The sequence below is a fragment of the Oncorhynchus clarkii genome, chromosome 3, assembly GCF_045791955.1.
Source record: "Oncorhynchus clarkii lewisi isolate Uvic-CL-2024 chromosome 3, UVic_Ocla_1.0, whole genome shotgun sequence".
Classification (NCBI taxonomy): domain Eukaryota; kingdom Metazoa; phylum Chordata; class Actinopteri; order Salmoniformes; family Salmonidae; genus Oncorhynchus; species Oncorhynchus clarkii.
The window spans coordinates 3,563,385-3,585,473 of NC_092149.1; the positions used below are offsets into that span (position 1 = coordinate 3,563,385).

Consider the following 22,089-nt stretch of genomic DNA (forward strand, 5'->3'; position numbering starts at 1 on the left):
TCTCTCCCCAGGACAAAGCGCTCGTCAGTCCTGATGACAGAGTGTATTTTTGAGCTGCCCAACTTCACGGTGCAGGCCACGCGTCCCCAGATCCTGCTCCTTCAGGCCATGCTGCAGAGCTGGACACACAGCCTGGGAGACGGTTCCTACCCTGGGGTCAACGAGGCCCTGCTCAGCCATGTCTACACAGCACCAGGTAACTGAACACTGTATTACAGTTATTACTGCTGTGTTTCATGTCCTCCGAGGGCTGCTCCTTCTCCTCCCTCCTACTGGTACACCTGCTCTACACACACACACACACACACACACACACACACACACACACACACACACACACACACACACACACACACACACACAGACACAGAGAGAGGAAGGGGGGATCATGTTGGAGACTACTCCTAGGCAGTGAGAGTGATTTAGTGCTCATTAGTCCTCATGTCTAGTAGGAGTCAACAGATCATTACTCATCACCTGTAAAACCCACATTACAGTGTTCTTCAGCAAACGGCATCACATGAAACATGACACTTATAAATACTGTTGTTCCTAGATCAGCTGGTTCTGGTATAGCACACCATCTAGATATGGACCAGCTGGTTCTGGTATAACCCACCAACTAGATATGGACCATCTAGATCAGCTGGTTCTGGTATAACCCACCAACCAGATATGGACCATCTAGATCAGCTGGTTCTGGTATAACCCACCAACTAGATAAGGACCATCTAGTTCAGCTGGTTCTGGTATAACCCACCAACCAGATATGGACCAGCTGGTTCTGGTATAACCCACCAACCAGATATGGACCATCTAGATCAGCTGGTTCTGGTATAACCCACCAACTAGATATGGACCAGCTGGTTCTGGTATAACTCACCAACCAGATATGGATCATCTAGATCAGCTGGTTCTGGTATAACCCACCAACCAGATATGGACCATCTAGATCAGCTGGTTCTGGTATAACCCACCAACTAGATATGGACCATCTAGATCAGCTGGTTCTGGTATAACCCACCAACTAGATATGGACCATCTAGATCAGCTGGTTCTGGTATAACCCACCAACTAGATATGGACCAGCTGGTTCTGGTATAACCCACCAACTAGATATGGACCATCTAGATCAGCTGGTTCTGGTATAACCCACCAACTAGATATGGACCAGCTGGTTCTGGTATAACCCACCAACTAGATATGGACCATCTAGATCAGCTGGTTCTGGTATAACCCACCAACTAGATATGGACCAGCTGGTTCTGGTATAACCCACCAACTAGATATGGACCAGCTGGTTCTGGTATAACCCCCCACCAATTTATTCATGAGCCTTTTGTGAATGACCTCATTACTGTGTCTTAAAGAGACAGAACGCGTTTTTTATTAACGGAGACGTTGCTACTGCTGTTGTTGATCAGCACCAGGAGTCCCACATGGGATGGACAACAGACTGTCCGTCTGTAGCCTCATGAAATCAGACAGCTGAGTGACTCTATGCCTTCACACAGTCCTATTGAATAACAGGCCTTCACACACAGTCCTATTGGATAACAGGCCTTCACACACAGTCCTATTGAATAACAGGCCTTCACACACAGTCCTATTGAATAACAGGCCTTCACACACAGTCCTATTGGATAACATGCCTTCACACAGTCCTATTGGATAACAGGCCTTCACACAGTCCTATTGAATAACAGGCCTTCACACACAGTCCTACTGAATAACAGGCCTTCACACAGTCCTACTGAATAACAGGCCTTCACACAGTCCTACTGAATAACAGGCCTTCACACAGTCCTATTGAATAACAGGCTTTCACACACAGTCCTATTGAATAACAGGCCTTCACACACAGTCCTATTGAATAACAGGCCTTCACACAGTCCTACTGAATAACAGGCCTTCACACACAGTCCTACTGAATAACAGGCCTTCACACACAGTCCTATTGGATAACAGGCCTTCACACACAGTCCTATTGAATAACAGGCCTTCACACAGTCCTATTGAATAACAGGCCTTCACACAGTCCTATTGAATAACAGGCCTTCACACACAGTCCTACTGAATAACAGGCCTTCACACACAGTCCTATTGAATAACAGGCCTTCACACAGTCCTATTGAATAACAGGCCTTCACACACAGTCCTACTGAATAACAGGCCTTCACACAGTCCTATTGAATAACAGGCCTTCACACAGTCTTATTGAATAACAGGCCTTCACACAGTCCTATTGAATAACAGGCCTTCACACACAGTCCTACTGAATAACAGGCCTTCACACACAGTCCTATTGAATAACAGGCCTTCACACAGTCCTATTGAATAACAGGCCTTCACACACAGTCCTACTGAATAACAGGCCTTCACACACAGTCCTATTGAATAACAGGCCTTCACACAGTCCTATTGAATAACAGGCCTTCACACACAGTCCTACTGAATAACAGGCCTCCACACAGTCCTATTGAATAACAGGCCTTCACACACAGTCCTATTGAATAACAGGCCTTCACACAGTGAATAACAGGCCTTCACACACAGTCCTATTGAATAACAGGCATTCAGCCTTATTGTGGACAAGGCTCTAGGCTACGTCTTGATTTACTCCAGTTTATCAATAGACATTTACCATTCAAATAAACGATGCCATTTTATGTTGTGTTAGAGTTAGGTAAAACAGGAAGTCAATGGGATTGTTTGATTGGTGTGATTTGATTGGTTGATGCGCAGATGTCTGTCTGAGAACAGAGCGGTAGCTGAGTTGATCTGTCTACATCTACTGCCTCTCCGGGACGCTAATTCACCTTATTCTTTACTGTGGTATCGTGATGGTATCGTGACGTTATCGTTTTGGTATCGTGATGGTATAATTTTGGTATCGTGATGGTATCGTGATGGTAACGTGATGGTATCGTGATGGTAACGTGATGGTATCGCTATGGTAATGTGACGTTATCGTTTTGGTATTGTGACGGTATAATTTTGGTATCGTGATGGTATCGTGATGGTAACGTGATGGTATCGTGATGGTATCGTGATGGCATCGTGATGGTAATGTGATGGTATAATTTTGGTATCATGATGGTAACGTGATGGTATCGTGATGATATCATTTTGGTATCGTGATGGTAACGTAATGGTATCGTGATGGTATCGTTTTGGTATCGTGATGGTAACGTGATGATATCGTGATGGTAACGTGATGGTATCGTGATGGTAACGTTTTGGTATCGTGATGGTAACGTGATGGTATCGTGATGGTAACGCGATGGTATCGTGATGGTAACGTTTTGGTATCGTGATGGTATCGTGATGGTATCTATGTCAAAATTTGAGTATCGTGACACACACACTGACACACACGCACAAACACACACACAAACACACACACACCCCGGCTGTCCCGCCTTGCCCAGTGTGAGGTAGAGGACCTGCAGCCGTGGGTAAATTAACTCTCCAACTCTCCTCCGCTCCACGTCCTCCAGCAGGCCTTAATGGTCTCGTAATACATGGGAGCCTGTAAAAAGGGGCAGCGTTCAATAAAACAGTAGCTTTTCTCCTGCAGCCGGTAGCGTCTGGCCTGTTCTCTGGAGGCCCAGGGATTTTCCAGGCCATTAGGATCATGTTGTTGAGTATGCCGTCAACATGGCCTCCGCCAAGCTACCTTCGCCCTCAGACCAGCGCAGAGCAGCGGAGCGCCCGCCAAATTATTAAACTGCTCTCCTGTGGATTGAAGTCAAATATTCCTCTCTCTCTCTCTACCTGTCTGTCTTTCTCTACCTGTCTCTCTCTCTCTACCTGTCTCTCTCTCTCTACCTGTCTCTCTCCTCTACCTGTCTGTCTCTCTACCTGTCTGTCTCTCTACCTGTCTCTCTCCTCTACCTGTCTGTCTCTCTACCTGTCTCTCTCCCCTAGCTCTGACTGTCTGTCTCTCTCCTCTGGCTCTGCCTGTCTGTCTCTCTCCTCTAACTCTGCCTGTCTGTCTCTCTACCTGCCTCGCTCCTCTTGGAATAGCAACAGGCTGGAACACAACGTAGAGAAACATTTGCACATCTGGTCCGGATGCTAGCAGGTTAGAAAAACACAGAATAGAAAAGGTGGAGGGAGAGATGGAGAGAGGGAGAGATGGAGAGAGGGAGAGATGTAGGGAGGGAGAGATGTAGGGAGGGAGAGATGTAGGGAGGGAGAGATGGAGGGAGGGAGAGATGTAGGGAGGGAGAGATGTAGGGAGGGAGGGAGAGATGTAGGGAGGGAGGGAGGGAGGGAGGGAGGCAGAGATGGAGGGAGGCAGAGAGGGAGGGAGAGATGGAGGGAGGGAGGCAGAGATGGAGGGAGGGAGGGAGAGATGGAGGGAGGGAGAGATGTAGGGAGGGAGGGAGGGAGGGAGGCAGAGATGGAGGGAGGGAGGGAGTACTGGAACTGGAGATGTAACTGGGCTGGTTAGGCTGTTGTCATGTTATCTAGAGGGTTGGGGACTAACTGGGCTGGTTAGGCTGTTGTCATGTTATCTAGAGGGTTGGTGACTAACTGGGCTGGTTAGGCTGTTGTCATGTTATCTAGAGGGTTGGTGACTAACTGGGCTGGTTAGGCTGTTGTCATGTTATCTAGAGGGTTGGTGACTAACTGGGCTGGTTAGGCTGTTGTCATGTTATCTAGAGGGTTGGTGACTAACTGGGCTGGTTAGGCTGTTGTCATGTTATCTAGAGGGTTGGTGACTAACTGGGCTGGTTAGGCTGTTGTCATGTTATCTAGAGGGTTGGTGACTAACTGCTGCTGACAACAATTGAATTACTCCAACCAACTCATATTATAGACAGAAGCATGCTACGTGGTAGACCAATCCAAACTCATCTCTCGGCAAGTCCAGCCCACTCATCTCAGCCAGTGACGGAAAGTTGCCGGCTTTTTCCATATCTAAACCAACTAGGCTCTTAATTTAACGATTTTACCTTATGTTACCATGACAACCAATACATTATGTTACCATGACAACCAATACATTATGTTACCATGGCCACCAATACATTGTTACCATGGCCACCAATACATTATGTTACCATGACCACCAATACATTAAGTTACCATGACCACCAATACATTATGTTACCATGACCACCAATACATTGTTTCCATGACCACCAATACCTCATGTTACCATGACAACACAGATGAGGTAACACATATACCAGTCTGTTCCAGTACATAGAGCTGTCCTGTGACACCTGTTGTACTCTACTGAGACTGAGGAGATGGGAGGGGAGAAGAGAGGACAGGATACGAGAGGACGGGAGGGGAGAGGAGAGGACAGGAGACGAGAGGACAGGAGACGGGGGGATGGGAGGGGAGGGGAGGGGAGAGGAGAGGACATGAGACGAGAGGACAGGAGACGGGGGGATGGGAGGGGAGGGGAGAGGAGAGGACATGAGACGAGAGGACAGGAGACGGGGGGATGGGAGGGGAGAGGAGAGGACATGAGACGAGAGGACAGGAGACGGGGGGATGGGAGGGGAGAGGAGAGGACATGAGACGAGAGGACAGGAGATGTGGGGATGGGAGGGGAGAGGAGAGGACATGAGACGAGAGGACAGGAGATGTGGGGATGGGAGGGGAGACGACAGGAAACGAGAGGACAGGAGACGAGTGGACAGGAGGGGAGACGAGAGGACAGGAGACGAGAGGACGGGAGAGGAGAGGACGGGAGACGAGGGGAGACGAGGGGAGACGAGGGGGAGGAGAGAACGGGAGGGGAGGGGAGAGGACGGGAGAGGAGAAGGAGAGAGAAGGAGAGATGAGCAGAGAGATGAGGCTGCTTGTTTGCTGCTGAGTGGAGGTTTCAGTCCACACCACAGTTAACCTTGCTGAATAGTTTTGGTTCCTGTGGCCACTGTGGTCTTGTCCACACTGAAACATCATGATGGAACCTGGTCGTTACTGGGCTGCTCCTGGTCACCGTCCCACTCTCTCTGCTCTCTTCTCTGCCCCTCTCCTCTCTCCTCTCCACCCCTCTCCTCTGCCTGTAACAGAGTGATGGAACCTGGCCCTCACTGGGCTGCTCCTGGTCACCGTCCCACTCTCCTCTCCTCTCCTCTCCTCTCCTCTCCTCTCCTCTCCTCTCCTCCCCCCTCCTCTCCTCTCCTCTCCTCCCCTTGTAACAGAGGCCAACAGCCTTTCTTACAGCAGTAAAATCCCACTGAAGTCGTTGCTCTATATTTTACAGTCTTTAGCCATTGAATGTTAAACATGGAGACTATATTGAGCACATTAGAACTGTTAACACAGAGCCACGGCTTCGGCCCCTGGACTGTAAATGTGTTTGTCATGTAGAAGTTTAACTGTTGTTTCTCTGTACGACTGCCACCGTTCTGTTCCTGGGCCTTGTTTGCATCCCAAATGGCACCCTATTCCCTATATAGTGCACTACTGTTGACCAGAGCCCTATGGCACTCTATTCCCTACGTAGTGCACTACTGTTGACCAGAGCCCTATGGCACTCTATTCCCTACGTAGTGCACTACTGTTGACCAGAGCCCTATGGCACTCTATTCCCTACGTAGTGCACTACTGTTGACCAGAGCCCTATGGCACCCTATTCCCTACATAGTGCACTACTGTTGACCAGAGCCCTATGGCACTCTATTCCCTACGTAGTGCACAACTGTTGACCAGAGCCCTATGGCACTCTATTCCCTACATAGTGCACTACTGTTGACCAGAGCCCTATGGCACTCTATTCCCTACGTAGTGCACTACTGTTGACCAGAGCCCTATGGGGTAATATGGGTTTCGTTTGCGATGCAGCCTCTCGAAGCAAACAGACCTCCACGGTCCCATCTCTCCACTCTCCCCTCTCTCCACGCTCCCCTCCCTCCACGCTCCCCTCCCTCCACGCTCCCCTCCCTCCACGGTCCCCTCCCTCCACGCTCCCCTCCCTCCACGGTCCCCTCCCTCCACGCTCCCCTCCCTCCACGCTCCCCTCCCTCCACGCTCCCCTCCCTCCACGCTCCCCTCCCTCCATCTCCTTTTGAAGTGGGCCGCGTCAATAGAGGAAGGTGTTTCATATGGGGGCCGAGCTGATAACACACCCCAGACTCCACAGTCTGTTCATATGGGGGCCGAGCTGATAACACACCCCAGACTCCCCAGTCAGTGTCCTTCACCAGATCTTTTCATTCTCTCTCTCTTCCTATCCAGGGAAAATGAAAGTTTCCCACTTTTTTAATCTGGAGGTACTGACAGACTGCTGAGTGTTTCCTCCCAAATAAAAAGGGGGTTCGGAGAGAGGCTGTATGATCTACCCAGATGCTTTCATTTGTGGAGATACAAGCAGAGTAAAAGACTGGTGCTGTCATGTTAGCTAGCTGGAGCTCCACCGTTAGGACTTATCCTGCAGCTAACGTTACCCTGGTGCTGTCATGTTAGGACTAATACTGAAGCTAACGTTACCCTGGTGCTGTCATGTTAGGACTAATACTACAGCTAACGTTACCCTGGTGCTGTCATGTTAGGACTAATACTACAGCTAACGTTACCCCGGTGCTGTCATGTTAGGACTAATACTACAGCTAACGTTACCCTGGTGCTGTCATGTTAGGACTAATACTACAGCTAACGTTACCCTGGTGCTGTCATGTTAGGACTAATACTACAGCTAACGTTACCCTGGTGCTGTCATGTTAGGACTTATACTGCAGCTAACGTTACCCTGGTGCTGTCATGTTAGGACTAATACTACAGCTAACGTTACCCTGGTGCTGTCATGTTAGGACTAATACTGCAGCTAACGTTACCCTGGTGCTGTCATGTTAGCTAGCTGGAGCTCCACTAATACTGAAGCTAACGTTACCCTGGTGCTGTTATGTTAGGACTAATACTGAAGCTAACGTTACCCTGGTGCTGTCATGTTAGCTAGCTGGAGCTCCACTAATACTGAAGCTAACGTTACCCTGGTGCTGTCATGTTAGGACTAATACTACAGCTAACGTTACCCTGGTGCTGTCATGTTAGGACTAATACTACAGCTAACGTTACCCTGGTGCTGTCATGTTAGCTAGCTGGAGCTCCACCGTTAGGACTAATACTGCAGCTAACGTTACCCTGGTGCTGTCATGTTAGGACTAATACTACAGCTAACGTTACCCTGGTGCTGTCATGTTAGGACTAATACTACAGCTAACGTTACCCTGGTGCTGTCATGTTAGCTAGCTGGAGCTCCACCGTTAGGACTAATACTGCAGCTAACGTTACCCTGGTGCTGTCATGTTAGCTAGCTGGAGCTCCACTTATACTGCAGCTAACGTTACCCTGGTGCTGTCATGTTAGGACTTATACTACAGCTAACGTTACCCTGGTGCTGTCATGTTAGGACTTATACTGCAGCTAACGTTACCCTGGTGCTGTCATGTTAGGACTTATACTGCAGCTAACGTTACCCTGGTGCTGTTATGTTAGGACTAATACTACAGCTAACGTTACCCTGGTGCTGTTATGTTAGCTAGCTGGAGCTCCACTTATACTGCAGCTAACGTTACCCTGGTGCTGTCATGTTAGCTAGCTGGAGCTCCACTTATCCTGCAGCTAACTTTACCCTGGTGCTCTGAATACTGCCGACTTACTGCAGTTTGAATACTGCCGACTTACTGTAGTGTGAATACTGCCGACTTAGTGCAGTTTGAATACTGCCGACTTAGTGCAGTTTGAATACTGTCCACTTACTGCAGTTTGAATACTGCCGACTTACTGCAGTTTGAATACTGCCGACTTAGTGCAGTTTGAATACTGCCGACTTACTGCAGTTTGAATACTGCCGACTTAGTGCAGTTTGAATACTGCCGACTTAGTGCAGTTTGAATACTGCCGACTTACTGCAGCTTGAATACTGCCGACTTAGTGCAGTTTGAATACTGCCGACTTAGTGCAGTTTGAATACTGCCGACTTAGTGCAGTTTGAATACTGCCGACTTAGTGTAGTTTGAATACTGCCGACTTAGTGCAGTTTGAATACTGCCAACTTACTGTAGTTTGAATACTGACGACTTAGTGCAGTTTGAATACTGCCGACTTAGTGCAGTTTGAATACTGCCCACTTACTGCAGGACTTAGTGCAGTTTGAATACTGTCGACTTACTGCAGTTTGAATACTGCCGACTTACTGCAGGACTTAGTGCAGTTTGAATACTGCCGACTTAGTGCAGTTTGAATACTGCCGACTTAGTGCAGTTTGAATACTGCCGACTTAGTGCAGTTTGAATACTGCCGACTTAGTGCAGTTTGAATACTGCCGACTTAGTGCAGTTTGAATACTGCCGACTTAGTGCAGTTTGAATACTGCCGACTTAGTGCAGTTTGAATACTGCCGACTTAGTGCAGTTTGAATACTGCCGACTTAGTGCAGTTTGAATACTGCCGACTTAGTGCAGTTTGAATACTGCCGACTTAGTGCAGTTTGAATACTGCCGACTTAGTGCAGTTTGAATACTGCCGACTTAGTGCAGTTTGAATACTGCCGACTTAGTGCAGTTTGAATACTGCCGACTTAGTGCAGTTTGAATAGGTTTTACTTTACACTTCTAGTTTGAATACTGCTCACCTTACAGTGGTGGTTTGAATTCTACTTACTTTTTACAGTGATAGTTTGAATGCTGCTTACTGTTATTTACAATGGTGTTTGAATGCTGCTTACTTTACAGTGGTAGTTTGAATTCTGCTCTCTAATTTACAGTGACTGTTTGAATGTTCCTTACTGTAATTTACAGTTGTTGTTTGAATGCTGCTTACTGTAATTTACATTGGCGTTTGAATGGTGCTTACTATACAGTGGCTGTTTGAATGCTACTTACTGTAATTTACAGTGACGGTTTGAATGCTGCTTACTGTAATTTACAGTGGCTGTTTGAATGCTGCTTACTGTAATTTACAGTGGCTGTTTGAATGCTGCTTACTGTAATTTACAGTGGTGGTTTGAATGCTGCTTACTGTAATTTACAGTGGCGGTTTGAATGCTGCTTACTGTAATTTACAGTGGATGTTTGAATGCTGCTCTCTTATTAACAGCGACGGTTTGAATGATGCTTACTGTAATTTACAGTTGCGGTTTGAATGCTGATTACTGTAATTTAGTGGCAGTTTGTATGTTGCTTACTGTAATTTACAGTGGAGGTTTGAATACGGCTTACTGTAATTTACAGTGGCGGTTTGAATGCTGCTTACTGTAATTTACAGCTGCGGTTTGAATACTACAATACTATTGCCAGCCATGGCTCACCTTCCTCCCTTGTGCTTTTGTAGTCATGAACCTCGTCCACACGTCACTAAGAGGAGACGACGTGGTATGTCAACTGAAACAAACAGAGGCGTCTTGGCAGTAACTCCTTAGACACTGTGGCCTTGATTCTATAATGTGGCCTTGATTCTATGATGTGGCCTTGATTCTATGATGTGGCCTTGATTCTATGATGTGGCCTTGATTCTATAATGTGGCCTTGATTCTATAATGTGGCCTTGATTCTATAATGTGGCCTTGATTCTATAATGTGGCCTTGATTCTATAATGTGGCCTTGATTCTATACTGTGGCCTTGATTATATAATGTGGTCTTGATTCTATAATGTGGCCTTGATTCTTTTATGTCTCTGTGTGTATTTACAGAGCCTTCAGACAGTATTCAAGTAATCACCCGTGTGTATTTACAGAGCCTTCAGACAGTATTCAAGTAATCACCCATGTGTACAGTGCCTTGCGAAAGTATTCGGCCCCCTTGAACTTTGCGACCTTTTGCCACATTTCAGGCTTCAAACATAAAGATATAAAACTGTATTTTTTTGTGAAGAATCAACAACAAGTGGGACACAATCATGAAGTGGAACGACATTTATTGGATATTTCAAACTTTTTTAACAAATCAAAAACTGAAAAATTGGGCGTGCAAAATTATTCAGCCCCTTTACTTTCAGTGCAGCAAACTCTCTCCAGAAGTTCAGTGAGGATCTCTGAATGATCCAATGTTGACCTAAATGACTAATGATGATAAATACAATCCACCTGTGTGTAATCAAGTCTCCGTATAAAAAGTACAAGTATTCAATCCCTTTGTTATGGCGTAAATAAGTTAAGGAGTCAAACACGTGTTTAACATGTCACATTTTAAGTTGTATTGGGCTCTGTGTTCAATAATAGTGTTTTACATGACTACCTCCTCTCTGTACCCCAACATATAATTAATTATCTGTTATGGCCCTCAGTCGAGCAGTCAATTTCAAACACAGATTCAACCACAAAGACCAGGGAGGTTTTCCAATGCCTCACAAAGAAGGGCACCGATTGGTAGATGGGTAAAAGAAAAAAGCAGACATTGAATATCCCTTTGTGTATTGTGTTCTTAATTACACTTTGGATGGTGTATCAATTCACCCAGTCACTACCAAGATACAGGTGTCCTTCCTAACTCAGTTGCCGGAGAGGAAGGAAACCACTCTGGGATTTCACCATGAGGCCAATGTTTTCTTTAAAACAGTTAATGAGTTTAATGACTGTGATAGGAGAAAACTGAGGATGGGATCGACAACATTGTAGTTACTCCACAACACTAACCTAATTTACAGAGGGAAAAGAAGGAAGTCTGTACAGAATAAAACATATTCCAAAACATGCATCCTGTTTGCAATAAGGGACTAAAATTAAAACTGTAAAACAATGTCACTTCATGTCCTGAATACAAAGTGTAATGTTTGGGGTAAATACAACACACCACTGAGTATCACTCTAAATATGTTCAAGCGAGGTGGTGGCTTCATCATGTTATGGGTATGCTTGTCATCGGCAAGGACTAGGGGGGTTTTAAATAATAAAAAGATACGGAATAGAGTTAATCACAGAGGAAAATCCTTGAGGAAAACCTGCTTCAGTCTGCTTTCCAACAGACACTGGGAGACCTTCCAGCAGGACAATAACCTAAAACACAAGGCCAAACATCCACAGGAGTTACTTACCAAGAAGACAATGAATGTTCCTGAGTTGCCCAATTACAGTTGACTTAAATCTGCTTGTAAATCTATGGCAAGACTTAAAAATGGCTGGCAAATGGCTGTCAATGATCAACAACCAACTTGATCGAGCTTGAAGAAATAAATAAATGTTGTACAATCCAGGTGTGGAAAGCTCTTGGAGACTGACCCAGAAAGACAGAACCACTGAGGACTGACCCAGAAAGACTCACCACTGAGGACTGACCCAAAAAGACTCACCGCTAAAGACTGACTGACCCAGAAAGACTCACCGCTAAAAACTGACCCAGAAAGACTCACCGCTAAAGACTGACCCAGAAAGACTCACCCATGAGGACTGACCCAGAAAGACTCACCCCTGAGGACTGACCCAGAAAGACTCACCCTTGAAGACTGACCCAGAAAGACTCACCCCTGAGGACTGACCCAGAAAGACTCACCTCTGAGGACTGACCCAGAAAGACTCACCCTTGAAGACTGACCCAGAAAGACTCACCACTGAGGACTGACCCAGAAAGACTCACCCTTGAGGACTGACCCAGAAAGACTCACCCCTGAGGACTGACCCAGAAAGACTCACCCCTGAGGACTGACCCAGAAAGACTCACCCCTGAAGACTGACCCAGAAAGACTCACCCCTGAGGACTGACCCAGAAAGACTCACCCCTGAGGACTGACCCAGAAAGACTCGGCCCTGAGGACTGACCCAGAAAGACTCACCCCTGAGGACTGACCCAGAAAGACTCACCCCTGAGGACTGACCCAGAAAGACTCACCCCTGAGGACTGACCCAGAAAGACTCGGCCCTGAGGACTGACCCAGAAAGACTCACCCCTGAGGACTGACCCAGAAAGACTCACCCCTGAGGACTGACCCAGACAGACTCGGCCCTGAGGACTGACCCAGAAAGACTCGGCCCTGAGGACTGACCCAGAAAGACTCGGCCCTGAGGACTGACCCAGAAAGACTCACCCCTGAGGACTGACCCAGAAAGACTCACCCCTGAGGACTGACCCAGAAAGACTCGGCCCTGAGGACTGACCCAGAAAGACTCGGCCCTGAGGACTGACCCAGAAAGACTCACCCCTGAGGACTGACCCAGAAAGACTCGGCCCTGAGGACTGACCCAGAAAGACTCACCCCTGAGGACTGACCCAGAAAGACTCGGCCCTGAGGACTGACCCAGAAAGACTCGGCCCTGAGGACTGACCCAGAATGACTCACCCCTGAGGACTGACCCAGAAAGACTCGGCCCTGAGGACTGACCCAGAAAGACTCACCCTTGAGGACTGACCCAGAAAGACTCACCCCTGAGGACTGACCCAGAAAGACTCGGCCCTGAGGACTGACCCAGAAAGACTCAACCCTGAGGACTGACCCAGAAAGACTCACCCCTGAGGACTGACCCAGAAAGACTCACCCCTGAGGACTGACCCAGAAAGACTCACCCCTGAGGACTGACCCAGAAAGACTCACCCCTGAGGACTGACCCAGAAAGACTCACCCCTGAGGACTGACCCAGAAAGACTCACCCCTGAGGACTGACCCAGAAAGACTCACCCCTGAGAACTGACCCAGAAAGACTCGGCCCTGAGGACTGACCCAGAAAGACTCACCCCTGAGGACTGACCCAGAAAGACTCACCCCTGAGGACTGACCCAGAAAGACTCGGCCCTGAGGACTGACCCAGAAAGACTCACCCCTGAGGACTGACCCAGAAAGACTCGGCCCTGAGGACTGACCCAGAAAGACTCACCCCTAAGGACTGACCCAGAAAGACTCACCCCTGAGGACTGACCCAGAAAGACTCACCCCTGAGGACTGACCCAGAAAGACTCACCCCTGAGGACTGACCCAGAAAGACTCGGCCCTGAGGACTGACCCAGAAAGACTCACCCCTGAGGACTGACCCAGAAAGACTCGGCCCTGAGGACTGACCCAGAAAGACTCGGCATGTTAAATATTAATGTTTCATTTTTCATACATTTTATTATTCTCCGTCTCCTTCCTTCTTCTTCTCCTTCTCCTCCGTCTCCTTCCTTCTTCTTCTCCTTCTCCTCCGTCTCCTTCCTCTTCTTCTCCTTCTTCTCCGTCTCCTTCCTTCTTCTTCTCCTTCTTCTCCGTCTCCTTCCTTCTTCTTCTCCTTCTTCTACGTCTCCTTCCTTCTTCTTCTCCTTCTCCTCCGTCTCCTTCCTTCTTCTTCTCCTTCTTCTACGTCTCCTTCCTTCTTCTTCTCCGTCTCCTTCCTTCTTCTTCGCCTTCTTCTTCTCCTTCTTCTCCGTCTCCTTCCTTCTCCGTCTCCTTCCTTCTTCTTCTCCTTCTTCTACGTCTCCTTCCTTCTTCTTCTCCTTCTTCTCCGTCTCCTTCCTTCTTCTTCTCCTTCTTCTTCTCCTTCTTCTCCGTCTCCTTCCTTCTCCGTCTCCTTCCTTCTTCTTCTCCTTCTTCTACGTCTCCTTCCTTCTTCTTCTCCGTCTCCTTCCTTCTTCTTCTCCTTCTTCTCCTTCCTTCTTCTCCTTCCTTCTTCTTCTCCTTCATCTCCGTCTCCTTCCTTCTTCTCCTTCGTCTCCTTCCTTCTTCTCCTCCGTCTCCTTCCTTCTTCTTCTCCTCCGTCTCCTTCCTTCTTCTTCTCTATCTCCTTCCTTCTCCTTCTCCGTCTCCTTCCTTCTTCTTCTCCTTCTCCTCCGTCTCCTTCCTTCTTCTTCTCCTCTCCATCTCCTTCCTTCTTCTTCTCCTCCTCCATCTTCTTCCTTCTTCTTCTCCTTCTCCTCCGTCTCCTTCCTTCTTCTTCCCCATCTCCTTCCTTCTTCTTCTCCTTCTCCGTCTCCTTCCTTCTTCTTCTCCTTCTTCTCCGTCTCATTCCTTCTTCTTCTCCTTCTTCTTCTTCTCCTTCTCCGTCTCCTTCCTTCTTCTTCTCCTTCTTCTTCTCCTTCTTCTCCGTCTCCTTCCTTCTTCTCCTTCCCCCTTCCTCCTTCTTCTTCTCCTTCCCCCTTCCTCCTTCTTCTTTATAATTTGCCATTTACCTTGAATCATATGATTATTATAATTGTCTTCCATTGTTGTGTCTCAATAGGGCCACTAGGCTATAAATAGGAGCTGGGTGATCAGATCACGAGGAAACATCAGTCACCTCTACTCCTCCTGAAATATCGATTAAAGTGAACTACAAGTAATTAATCTCTACCTCTTTTGTTGAGCGCTCCGAACTCCTTTCTTCCTCAAATATTTCCCAGTGAAACCCCTAATCATGATTTACGCGGTTGTTGTTTTCTGTTGAGCACCTCATTCCCTTTCCTTGGGCAGCTGAAACCCGGAGGCCCACCTGAACTCCTCGTTTGAATACGGCTTTACTCTACAGTGGCACTTTGAGTGCTGCTCACTTCACACACTACTGTGACTGTGGTTTGTGGTGACAGATTACACCGAGCGGTCTCCTCTCCCTTGGTTTGTGGTGACAGATTACACCGAGCGGTCTCCTCTCCCTTCAGAGACCAGTGATATGTTTTAATGGGAGGGTTCTGGAGGAAAAACACTGTCATGCTTTATGTGTCTGGTTGTGTAATGAAAATAGAGAGCTGGGTCTGTGGGGAGGTATCTGTGTGTCTGAGTGGATGACTGTGTGTGTGTGTGTGTGTGTGTGTGTGTGTGTGTGTGTGTGTGTGTGTGTGTGTGTGTGTGTGTGTGTGTGTGTGTGTGTGTGTGTGCGTGTGTGCGCGAGAGAGCCAGTGTGTGTGTTCGTTCACTCCTCTCCTGGAAGTATACCCAACTCCTCTCCTGGTAGTATACCCAACTTCTCTCCTGGAAGTATACCCAACTCCTCTCCTGGAAGTATACCCAACTCCTCTACTGGTAGTATACCCAACTCCTCTCCTGGAAGTATACCCAACTCCTCTCCTGGAAGTATACCCAACTCCTCTCCTGGAAGTATACCCAACTCCTCTCCTGGAAGTATACCCAACTCCTCTCCTGGAAGTATACCCAACTCCTCTCCTGGAAGTATACCCAACTCCTCTCCTGGAAGTATACCCAACTCCTCTACTGGAAGTATACCCAACTCCTCTGGGGGAGGTGGCCATGTCTGGGGGGAGGTGGCCATGTCTGGGGGGAGGTGGCCATGTCTGGGGGGAGGTGGCCATGTCTGGGGGGAGGTGGCCATGTCTGGGGGGAGGTGGCCAGGTCTGGGGGGAGGTGGCCAGGCCTGGGGGGAGGTGGCCAGGCCTGGGGGGAGGTGGCCAGGTCTGGGTTGGCCAGGTCTGGGGGGAGGTGGCCAGGTCTGGGTTGGCCAGGTCTGGGGGGAGGTGGCCAGGTCTGGGGGGAGGTGGCCAGGTCTGGGTTGGCCAGGCCTGGGTTGGCCAGGTCTGGGTTGGCCAGGTCTTGGTTGGCCAGGTCTGGGGTACTGGGTGATATACGAGCTGTGACATATCTTTAGCATGACGGAGACCTGGGCATGGAGAGGCAGCGGAGGAATCCTGGCAAGAACAGGAGGGGGGAGAGACCTGGGAATGGACCGGAAACCAGGGAGAGAGACCAGAAACCAGGGGGAGAGACCTGGGGATGGACCAGAAACCAGGGGGGGAGACCTGGGGATGGACCAGAAACCAGGGGGAGAGACCAGAAACCAGGGGGAGAGACCAGAAACCAGGGGGAGAGAAACCAGGCGGAGAGACCAGAAACCAGGGGGAGGGACCTGGGGAGAGACCAGAAACCAGGGGGAGAGACCAGAAACAGAAACCAGGGGGAGAGACCTGGGGATGGACCAGAAACCAGGGGGAGAGACCTGGGGATGGACCAGAAACCAGGGGGAGAGACCTGGGGAGAGACCAGAAACCAGGGGGAGAGACCAAAAACCAGGGGGAGAGACCTGGGGATGGACCGGAAACCAGGGGGAGAGACCAGAAACCAGGGGGAGAGACCTGGGGATGGACCGGAAACCAGGGGGAGAGACCAGAAACCAGGGGGAGAGACCTGGGGAGAGACCTGCAACCAGGGGGCGAGACCTGGGGATGGACCGGAAACCAGGGGGAGAGACCTGGGGATGGACCGGAAACCAGGGGGAGAGACCTGGGGAGAGACCAGAAACCAGGGGGAGAGACCTGGGGATGGACCGGAAACCAGGGGGAGAGACCTGGGGATGGACCGGAAACCAGGGGGAGAGACCAGAAACCAGGGGGAGAGACCTGGGGAGAGACCTGCAACCAGGGGGCGAGACCTGGGGATGGACCGGAAACCAGGGGGAGAGACCTGGGGATGGACCGGAAACCAGGGGGAGAGACCTGGGGAGAGACCAGAAACCAGGGGGAGAGACCAGAAACCAGGGGGAGAGACCTGAAACCAGGGGGAGAGACCTGGGGAGAGACCATAAACCAAGGGGAGAGACCATAAACCAGGGGGAGACCAGAAACCAGGTGGATAGACCAGAAACCAGGGGGAGAGACCAGAAACCAGGGAGAGAGACCTGGGGATGGACCGGAAACCAGGGGTAGAGACCTGGGGATGGACCAGAAACCAGGTGGAGAGACCTCGGGATAGACCAGAAACCAGGGGGAGAGACCAGAAACCAGGGGGGGAGACCTGGGGATGGACCGGAAACCAGGGGGAGAGACCAGAAACCAGGGGGAGAGACCTGGGGATAGACCAGAAACCAGGGGGAGAGACCTGCAACCAGGGGGAGAGACCTGGGGATGGACCGGAAACCAGGGGGAGAGACCTGGGGATGGACCAGCAACCAGGGGGAGAGACCTGGGGAGAGACCAGAAACCAGGGGGAGAGACCAGAAACCAGGGGGAGAGACCAGAAACCAGGGGGAGAGACCTGGGGAGAGACCTGAAACCAGGGGGAGAGACCTGAAACCAGGGGGAGAGACCTGGGGAGAGACCAGACACCAGGGGGAGAGACCTGAAACCAGGGGGAGAGACCTGGGGAGAGACCAGACACCAGGGGGAGAGACCAGAAACCAGGGGGAGAGACCAGAAACCAGGGGGAGAGACCTGGGGATGGACCGGAAACCAGGTGGAGAGACCTGGGGATAGACCAGAAACCAGGGGGAGAGACCAGAAACCAGGGGGAGAGACCTGGGGATGGACCGGAAACCAGGGTGAGAGACCATAAACCACTGGGAGAGACCAGAAACCCGGGGGAGAGACCTGGGGATGGACCGGAAACCAGGGGGAGAGACCAGAAACTAGGGGGAGAGACCTGGGGATGGACCGGATACCAGGTGGAGAGACCAGAAACCAGGGGGAGAGACCAGAAACCAGGGGGAGAGACCTGAAACCAGGGGGAGAGACCAGAAACCAGGGGGAGAGACCAGAAACCAGGGGGGCGAGACCAGAAACCAGGGGGAGAGACCAGAAACCAGGGGGAAAGACCAGAAACCACGGGGAGAGACCTGGGGATGGACCAGAAACCAGGGGGAGAGACCTGAGGAGAGACCAGACACCAGGGGGAGAGACCAGACACCAGGGGGAGATACCAGACACCAGGGGGAGAGACCAGACACCAGGGGGAGAGACATGCAACCATTGGGAGAGACCTGGGGAGAGACCAGAAACCAGGGGGAGAGACCAGACACCAGGGGGAGAGCCCAGAAACCAGGGGGATGGCCCTGGGGAGAGACCAGACACCAGGGGGAGAGACCTGGGGATAATAATAATAGACCTCTAGTCTAACACCATGATAATAATAGACTGCTAGTCTAACACCATGATAATAATAGACTGCTAGTCTAACACCATGATAATAATAGACCTCTAGTCTAACACCATGATAATAATAGACCTCTAGTCTAACAGCATGATAATAATAGACCTCTAGTCTAACACAATGATAATAATAGACCTCTAGTCTAACACTATGATAATAATAGATAATAATAGACCTCTAGTCTAGTAGACTACAAGCTACAGGGCTTAATGTCCTCCTCTGTACCACTACAGGACAAGCTACAGGAACACAGGGCTTAATGTCCTCCTTTGTACCACTACAGGACAAGCTACAGGAACACAGGGCTTAATGTCCTCCTCTGTACCACTACAGGACAAGCTACAGGAACACAGGGCTTAATGTCCTCCTCTGTAACACTACAGGACAAGCTACAGGAACACAGGGTTTAATGTCCTCTCTGTCTGTAACACTACAGGACAAGCTACAGGAACACAGGGCTTAATGTCCTCTCTGTCTATACCACTACAGGACAAGCTACAGGAACACAGGGCTTAATGTCCTCTGTCTGTAACACTACAGGACAAACTACAGGAACACAGGACTTATTGTCCTCTGTCTGGACAAGCTACAGGAACACAGGACTTATTGTCCTCTGTCTGTACCACTACAGGACAAGCTACAGGAACACAGGACTTATTGTCCTCTGTCTGTACCACTACAGGACAAGCTACAGGAACACAGGGCCTCTATCTGTCCCTCTTTTGACTGTTGGCCCAGCCTGTTTTCTCATTGGCTGGTATTTCCATCCTCTGTCCGTCCTTCCTAACTCATTGTTCTACAAAGTAAAGTTTCTCCACAGTATTTCTGGCGGTCTGTGGTTGTCACAAATGTCAGTGAAGAGACGAGGAGCTTAATGAAAACCCTCTACATGTCTGTTTCAGCGCAGGCTGGCTGGGCCGGCCTCTCACTCAAGACTCCCATCATGCTTTGAAGTGCTATCTCATTGGTTTCTCCTGACTTCATGCCTGTCTGTCTGCTTGTCTGCTGCACGGACTGACATCAGGGCCGGCCGGGGGTTGGGGGGGACGACGAGAGACCGAACTTTTCATTTTGTGAGGCAACGTTATTTCTGACGTTATGAATAAGTCGCGTCAACATGACAGAACGGATGAATAAATCTGCAACGGGAGACGGGTCCCGTCAATGAACAGTTCAATGAGCCACAGACTGGTCCGCTCTCTGCTGTTAGAGGAGGATGATGATGCTTTAAGTTGATCCAGACAAAACCCTTCCTTCCTCCTCTCTGCCCCCCCCCCCCCCCCCCCCTCAGTGCTCTGAAGACTGTTCTGTTCCTTCCTCCTCTCTGTCCCCCCCAGTACTCTGAAGACTGTTCTGTTCCTTCCTCCTCTCTGTCCCCCCCAGTGCTCTGAAGACTGTTCTGTTCCTTCCTCCTCTCTGTCCCCCCCCAGTACTCTGAAGACTGTTCTGTTCCTTCCTCCTCTCTGTCCCCCCCAGTACTCTGAAGACTGTTCTGTTCCTTCCTCCTCTCTGTCCCCCCCAGTGCTCTGAAGGACTGTTCTGTTCCTTCCTCCTCTCTGTCCCCCCCCCCGCCCCTCCTCAGTACTCTGAAGGACTGTTCTGTTCCTCCCTAGTAAGGGAAGTGGACACTTGGGGGACAATGGAGAACAGAAGTTTGTTGTTGTCTCACATTTGATGAGTTACATGGATTTGCATGTTTTAAGGCAAGATGGTAAGATGGACTTGATATAAGAACTTTCTGCTGGCTGTTCTCCTCTACCCCCCCCCCCCCCCACCACCACCACTACGCCCCCCTGGGTCCTTAGCCGAGCCTGACGTCAGTCCTCTCATCAGGGTGGATCAGCCCTGTCGTTTATCACCCTCTCTCTCCATCCATCATCCTTCTCCTCACGCCGAGCTGAAACACAATATTTAAAAGATATCAGGAACGTCAGTAAAGGAGAATTCTCTGTGTGTCTTTGAGGGGAGCCTTCGCTCGTTTCCATCACAGGAAATAAGATGTGGTAGTAACTAAGCATGGAGGTGGGAGGGAGGGGAGGGAGGGGATGATGGAGGGAGGGGGGAAGGGAGGGAGGGATATACCCTAACCTCAGTCCTATACCCTAACCTCAGTCCTATACCCCAACCCTCAGCCCTATACCCCAACCCTCAGCCCTATACCCTAACCTCTGTCATATACCCTAACCTCTGTCATATACCCTAACCTCAGCCCTATACCCTAACCTCTGCCCGATACCCTAACCTCAGTCATATACCCTAACCTCTGCCCTATACCCTAACCTCTGCCCTATACCCTAACCTCAGTCATATACCCTAACCTCAGCCCTATACCCCAACCCTCAGTCCTATACCTCAACCCTCAGCCCTATACCCCAACCCTCAGCCCTATACCCCAACCCTCAGTCCTATACCCTAACCTCAGCCCTATACCCTAACCTCAGCCCTATACCCTAGCTTCTGCCCTATACCCCAACCCTCAGCCCTATACCCCAACCCTCAGCCCTATACCCTAACCTCAGCCCTATACCCCAACCCTCACTTCCTTACCCCAACCCTCACCCCTATAACCCAACCCTCAGCCCTATACCCCAACCCTCAGCCCTATACCCTAACCTCAGCCCTATACCCCAACCCTCACCCCTATACCCTAACCTCAGCCCTATACCCTAGCTTCTGCCCTATACCCCAACCCTCAGCCCTATACCCTAACCTCAGCCCTATACCCCAACCCTCACCCCAATACCCCAACCCTCAGCCCTATACCCCAACCCTCAGCCCAATACCCCAACCCTCAGCCCTATACCCTAACCTCAGCCCTATACCCCAACCCTCACCCCTATACCCCAACCCTCAGCCCTATACCCTAACCTCAGTCCTATACTCCAACCCTCAGCCCTATACCCTAACCTCAGTCCTATACCCCAACCCTCAGCCCTATACCCCAACCCTCAGCCCTATACCCCAGCCCTCAGCCCTATACCCTAACCTCAGCCCTATACGCTAACCTCAGCCCTATACCCTAACCTCAGCCCTATACCCCAACCCTCAGTCCTATACCCCAACCCTCAGCCCTATACCCAACCCTCAGTCCTATACCCCAACCCTCAGTCCTATACCCCAACCCTCAGCCCTATACCCCAACCAACAGCCCTATACCCCAACCCTCAGCCCTATACCCCAACCCTAGTCCTATACCCCAACCCTCAGCCCTATACCCTAACCTTAGTCCTATACCCCAACCCTTAGCCCTATACCCCAACCCTCAGCCCTATACCCCAACCCTCAGCCCTATACCCTAACCTCAGCCATATACCCTAACCTCAGCCCTATACCCCAACCCTCAGCCCTATACCCCAACCCTCAGCCCTATACCCTA

General features: G+C 50.0%; 1 protein-coding gene across 1 annotated transcript in view; it reads left to right on the forward strand.

Moving 5' to 3' along the window:
• Positions 1–22,089, forward strand: part of LOC139405576 (intermembrane lipid transfer protein VPS13B) — a 316,293-nt gene that overhangs the window by 183,423 nt on the left and 110,781 nt on the right. Inside the window, exon 17 of the mRNA XM_071147988.1 lies at positions 12–196. Coding sequence (XP_071004089.1) covers positions 12–196 — 185 coding nt within the window. The remainder of the gene's footprint in view (positions 1–11; positions 197–22,089) is intronic.